Below are 6753 nucleotides of genomic sequence, written 5' to 3'. Positions count from 1 at the left end.
GCCAGAGGTATGCAAGTATAGCAGCCATTTGATACTATATTCCCAACATATCGTCTCTCTTTTTAAATTATGATTATTATTATTATGGTCTTCAATGACCATAATACATCTTAGCACCAGGAATGAACGGCTCAGGGTTTTGATTCAAGCTGTTTGAAGAAAAAATTAAGTAGTCATGAACTTGATAAAAATATAAATCAATGAAAAAGCTGTGCAAAAATACTAAAAGTTGCATCCCTTGTTTCTGGGATTGTTTCACTGATATTAATGTTTTATTTTTTAGATACTGTATTCTCTGTTGGACTCTTAGTCACTTCCAGTGTTTTGCCACATTACTTATCTTTGCATGTCACACTTTGTTGCTCTGATACAAGGATTTAGAAATTGAACTACCTGTCTCCTGTACATGTGCAGTTTTTTTTTGTTAGTTAAAATGTCCAGAACTTTAAGGAAGTAACTAAATTCATAACAGATGTTTTGTAATACTCAATAGGGATGTGACTCTGACCCCTCATGTCCACTGAATAAACCTATTTCACATCTTCAAGGAGTCTGAATTGTACTGGGTGGTTCATTTGTTCTGAGATTTCTGCTTTAAGTTAATGTGTTGTTTTGCTGAGGTAGCATTTCCAACATTGCACTGCTTTTAGTCTCCAATTTTTTTGGTGGAGGGACTGAGGCAGTGGAAATGTTCTCTGTGGGCAGATAATTAAATAGCCTGCAATATCACCTGCAAAACCTCAGCAGATTCCATCTAAAAATTACTGTGAAATTAATCTCAACAAGAAAAATAACTCGGCACACCAATAAATATTTCATGTTACCTGTTAATAAATATACACATTAATATACTACATAAATTGTTAGTGTATGGTATTGTAATGTATATAATGCATAGCTTTATAATGTAAATTTGATCAGTACATTTAGTGTTTATTTCTGCCTTTATGAATGTGGAGAAGGGAAAAAAAAATTATATATATATATATATATATATATATATATATATATATATATATATATATATATATATATATATATATATATATATATATATATCCACTGGACTACTGGCACAGTGGTTGGAATGGCAAACTTGCAGTTGCATCTAATGGACATGAGGGGTAACAGAAAAAATATTAAAATTCTAAACAGTCTTTAAATCTTATCCCTGGACCTGCACCAAACCTTCCTACTGTCTGAGGAACAGAAAACTGGCGACAGTGCCAGGGAGTTCAGATGGGCATCACAGACTTAAGAAGTGCTCACATTCATTCCACAGAAAATTTCTTGTATAAAAAAGAAATGAAAACAGTCCTTTCTAATCACCCCATATGTGTTGTCATATTTTGTAGAGATAATGAAGGTCTTCATTGACATTTCCTGTGGCAGTGCATCTTAAAGAGTGTCCGCCAGAGTCAAATATTATTTAAGACAGGTAATGAGTAGGAATTGGTTACTGAAATCTAGGTACCCTCGTAACAATATTCAGCACAACTGTAGCTCCTCAGTGTGCGATACAAGTTGACACCACTAGAGGGGGGATTCACTAATCTTGAGCAGCCAAATGGGTATGGAAATGAGATAACCTGAGATTACAGATTATACAAACATACCCTATTTTCTCTCTCTCTCTCTCTCTCACTCACTCACTCACTCACTCACTCATATGAAATAACACAAAAGCTGTAGTGTGTAAACTAGAGGCTATAGAATGACAGTGTGCAATAGCCTGGAGTGTGCAGTTCTGTGTGAGAGATAGACCTGTTTCCTGGATCTAACTTCCTGTGTCCGTCCATGTGTGTGTTAAGAGTTATGCTCACAGTGGACTTGTCACAGCTCCACTGCCAGTCAGTCTGTCAGTTCAAATATGTAACAGTCCTTGCAGGTGGGTTTTTCTGGCCCCTGTCCACTGGCTTTCCATGCCCAGCCCTTAGTTCAAACTCTAGACACTGGTGATTGACGCAAGGCAGGCACTGGGCTTCTGAATTTTCTCTGGTTGGGTGCCAGCGGGTTCTGGAATGGCACGGAAGGAGAAGGGAGGACCGCTTCCAGTAGTGATGTTGATGTGGCCTGGGCTCAATGCCAGGTTCTGCCGTCGGTTACTCTCCACTATTGAAGAGGTGTTGGATGCTAAGCTTTCTCTTGTTCTGGAGAGTGACAGAGATGCAATTAGAAATTACTGAACCATAAAACCACAAGAAGATGTTTAAAGCTGCACAGATCACATATTTTCTGTTACAGAGATTGCATCATTGAGTTTCAGTGTGTGGGTGTACACACACCCACACATAACTCAAAACATACACAAATAATTGTTTTAGTTAAACAATTACTTTTAATTTACTGACAGTAAAGCATAAAAAAGTTCCTCCTGGATTAAAGAAAAAGTTTCTATCTAATTTGGGAGATAAAAGAATTTGTAATACATGGTCTGAAATATATAGATATACCATGTGTACAGACAGACCATGTAATAATTCTTCACGTGAGACTATGAATAGTAGATTTTGGAGGAAAAAAGTTACTATATGTCTTAAATTTACTATAGTTACCATATTTTTATTCTTTAACCTAAAACTGAGGTTTTCCAAAACAGCCACCAGAGGGGTGTAAAACTTAAGAGAACTGGCCTGGTGTTTCAGTGTGGATTGGTGCAGGCAAGCTAGAAAAGGTTTCCGGCTTTAGTGTGATCTAACAGTGTACTAATTTATACACAAAGTTGCAGTCAGTTCATTTCAATAATTAACCTCCAAACAGCAGTGCAAATTATAGTGGGTCACACACCCAATAGAGAGTGCGAAGGAATAGTTGATGTCTTAACAAAAATAATAGTGTATTATTACAAAAATGATACAGTATATTATTTTTATGAGCACAGGTTTTACAAGTGTTTTTCTCTGAAAATAATGTGTCAGGTAAGATAATGAGAGGAGGCTGAAGTAGAGTCAACATAGTTTACTTGTCTGTTAGAAGTTGCTGGGAACTGTGTGTGGTGCTAAGGACCGAGATTCAAGTGGAGCGCAGGATTTATCCAGAGGAGAGCTGCATTATTACAAACTATTCCACCTTATAAAACTGAAATTGGTGTGTCACAGCTGACCTATATGAGCCGACCCATCTGTGTGTTACTGAACAAACTTTAACTGTTTTTTTCTGCAGCCTGGCTGTAGGAAGTTATCAAAGTCAATATTATATATTTTAAGATTCAGACATTAATCTGACACACTAACAGTCACATTAACAGCTGCATTTTGACTGACATTTCCATATGGTATGTATGGCTGTGATAAAGGGCAGTTAAAAAAGAAGGAATTGCATGAAAACTGTTGTGTTTATGCACTGTTGAGAAAAGATGTGCAAAGACACTGCACGAAAAGAGGCATATCCGTCCCCGTATACTGACGCGGGCGCACCTAGTTATCGTCAGCTTTCGTCAGCATACGGGGCAGCGCATATTCGTTTGCCTGAGACGGATATGGTCGTTTACGTACCACTAGAATCAGCGGGGGGTAGAGGTACGGGGGGAGCCGGCAGGCGCGAGGTGTTAATGACTCCACTTTACATATGAATAGCAGCGCCTCAAGCCCAAGCAGCGGCAACAGACCCACGTGGCTTCTCAGTCATTGGATGATAAAAATGACATCACAATTCAGTATTCACATGTGATTGGTTGGTAGATCTGTCCCCCCATTGGCCTTTATAAAGACAGGCCTGGGTAAGCCCCTCCCTAATAAATAATAAAAATTATTTTTAATTATTATTTCTGTGATATACCTTGTATGTTATGTTGTATTCATGCCATGCTAATAACCTCAATTAAAAGGAATTCAATTAAGAGAAACAAATTGTGAGGCACAAGTTTGAATATTTTTTTTTGTTTTATTTATAAAGCAATATGCACACACACACACACACACACACACACACACACACACACACACATCATATAATCTATATACATAAAGAAAACAAAAACATTATGACATATAATGCTTTGCTACTTCTGGGCCATGTGGTGGTGGCTTTCTCTCAGAGCATGGTCCAGCATACAAACACTTATGGTGCACAGCGTTGTATTGAGGGTGAGCTTCTAGTCTGTCTTGCAGTTTGGCTCAGAGGTCACTGAGCTCCTGGCTGGGGAAGCTTGGGGGTCTTAATCCAGCCCGATACGCCCTCTGAGACGCCATCCTCCTCATCCAACATGAGGTCAGTGGTGACACCGTCCCAGAAGGCAACCTCCTTCACTGCCAGGACACTCGTCCTCGCCTCCAGCAGCTGTTGACACAGAGCACACATTAAGTCATTAGGAAACTATATGAAATATTGTGAAAAATCAGGAAACTACACTGAAAGTTTGAGTCTCTTGACTTTGAATGTACACATAGCAGATAAGACCCTGAATGCAAAAAAAAAAATTAATCAGCCCATCTTTGTCATCAGAAACAATGGTTATGTGACAAAGTACCAACTCCTGCATCCTGTGAATAAAAGACAAATGAACAAGTACTTTGAAAAAATTTAACACTGATAAAAGTACTTCATTGATTTTGGTCATTAACCCTTGAGGCACTTTTAAACTGATTATACACTTTTTATCTTTTAGGTCCGAAAATGTTACAGCTGCTGAAACTATAAACATTCAATGTTAATTATTTTCACCTGCACTGCATCACCTTTTTATTAAAAAGGTGATGCAGTGCAGTGGTGGGCCATCAGGGCCTGCAAGGCCTTCTCTGCTGGCCTAAAAAATATCTGAATCACAGACTGATGTTAATTATATCCTGTCCATCAATACTTGTTAAATTATTCCAAATGGTTTGTACGGTTCCTTTCACAGCTTTTCCTGTGGTCGCGCTGTTTCCAGACGTGTATTTTCATATTAAAGCATTTAACCAATCACATTTCAGCCATCATTTGTTGCCAGGGTCAAAGAAATCTGCCTGGAGGCCTTCATAATCAGTTCTGCGGGCCCCGTAGTACAAAAATAAGTGTCGATCAAACAGTTTGATCAACCAATCAGATTATGAGTTGGCAACACCGAGGCCCTCTAGCAGGTGTACGGTAACGTCAGCATATTCATACACTTTGATTGGATAGTCAGTGTACTAGCCAGAGCTAGCAAACTGCATCTGTAGCCAGCTGCACAAGCAAAAATATGGTTGTGTTGATTTTATAGCTGTTTTGTCAACCCACAATGGCTGAAGGAGAAGAAATGGATTTGGTTGCAGATTTATTGCCAAAGCCAAGACAGACTTTTCAAGAAAAGCTGGACATCATTAAGAAAGGTCGGGCAACTCCGAAGCTAGCAAGCCTGTCACAACCGGGAAAAGGATGTGTCCACCACTTTCAGTCCACTAATTACGAGCGGTACCACTGGCTCGCAGGCCCCGAGGAACACTGCAAATTGTATTGCTGGGAGTGCTTGTTGTTTGCCACTGATCGGCATGGTGTTTGGAGCCACACTGGGTTTGTAAATTTGACTTGCCTAACCGAGGCAGCAACGAGACACCAAAGCACTGCCGGACACTTACAAGCAAAACATTCGGGGACACCAGAGCGGATCAGCTGAGCGAGCAAGTGCGCAGGGAAGTGGAGCTCCACGACGTAAAGGTGAAGAATAATAGGGAAATCTTAAAGAGACTGTTAGATTGGCTTTTTTTGGGGGGGGGGGGGGGGGGGGGGCAAGCAGGAACTTTCATTTCAGGGTCACGATGACTAAAATGTTTCTCTCAATAATAATTTTAGGAGGTTGTTATCAATGCATTTTTATATGTGTCGCAGCTGTAGCGGCAGTAAAAGCAGACTTGTGCACCTTGGGTTTGTTTCTTCGGTAAATGCTTTTATTCTGGCTACATGAGCTCTCAATCTGCGATGCAACAGCTCTTTCTACTGCATTTCTGCATAAAAATATGTTTTTATTGCCATAAAATAGTTATTGAGGGTGGAGTGATTCAGGCGGATCACTACTGAAGGCCTAGGTGTGAAATGCACGGCCGCCACTGCTTTTTATAGACATTTTGGGTTGTTCAGAAGAAGCCAGATTTTATATAAAGTTAAAAAAACAATAAGTAATATTTTCCAAAAATAAAACTGCATTTCCAAGCTAACTACACAAATACAGCAGACCAACAAAACAATCCAATACGTCTTACCGGCTTCCTTCTTGCACGTCACCGGGCAGAGTTTTTAATGGCTTTTCCGGACCGTGAGGCTGACTGTAGCGGAAGTTCGGCAAACCGTCTGTAGGTTTTTCAAGAAGCTGAAAAACATTTTTGTACATTGTAAATAAACACAGTGTAAACACAGTGCATACATAAACAATATTCAGGCAAAAAAGATACTTACACACAATTATATCACTGTCCACGCATTAGAAACCCACTCGCGTTGCGAGGCGAACAGTCTGTGGAGAAAAACGTGAAAATAAATAAGAGTAAAAACATTTGAAGTTCTTCTCTCCTCCACACATTGAATACTGCTGCTTTGTTTCTGATTCTTACCTCTGCAGAGGATCATACCGGCTTTTATTGGATTCAGAGTTGTGCAGGCCGCGAACTGCTTCCTGTAAGATGAAATAAAAATAAGAAACCAAATCACAATACGTCTGTCAGCTTACTGTGACCATTCCTCCACTCTTAGTATTTTTGTTTTAGAAACGACCAAGTCTTACCGCAGTTTTCGGATCGTGCTGCCGTCTTTTCCTCGAGTCCTTCTGTAGGTGAGGCTTTGTTAGAGCATCGAGTCTCTAAA

General features: G+C 39.6%; 1 protein-coding gene across 4 annotated transcripts in view; it reads right to left on the bottom strand.

Moving 5' to 3' along the window:
- Positions 1 to 1076: 1076 nt before the first annotated feature.
- Positions 1077 to 6753, bottom strand: part of LOC115787377 (storkhead-box protein 2-like) — a 129536-nt gene continuing 123859 nt past the window's right edge. For all 4 annotated transcript variants that reach the window (XM_030740061.1, XM_030740063.1, XM_030740065.1 and 1 more), the window contains one exon: positions 1077 to 2150. In XM_030740061.1, coding sequence (XP_030595921.1) covers positions 1946 to 2150 — 205 coding nt within the window. In that variant the 3' untranslated portion in view covers positions 1077 to 1945. The remainder of the gene's footprint in view (positions 2151 to 6753) is intronic.

This window comes from Archocentrus centrarchus, chromosome 10 (assembly GCF_007364275.1).
Source record: "Archocentrus centrarchus isolate MPI-CPG fArcCen1 chromosome 10, fArcCen1, whole genome shotgun sequence".
NCBI lineage: Eukaryota > Metazoa > Chordata > Actinopteri > Cichliformes > Cichlidae > Archocentrus > Archocentrus centrarchus.
Note: the sequence above shows the minus strand (reverse complement) of the source record. Positions and strands in the feature narration are given on the sequence as shown.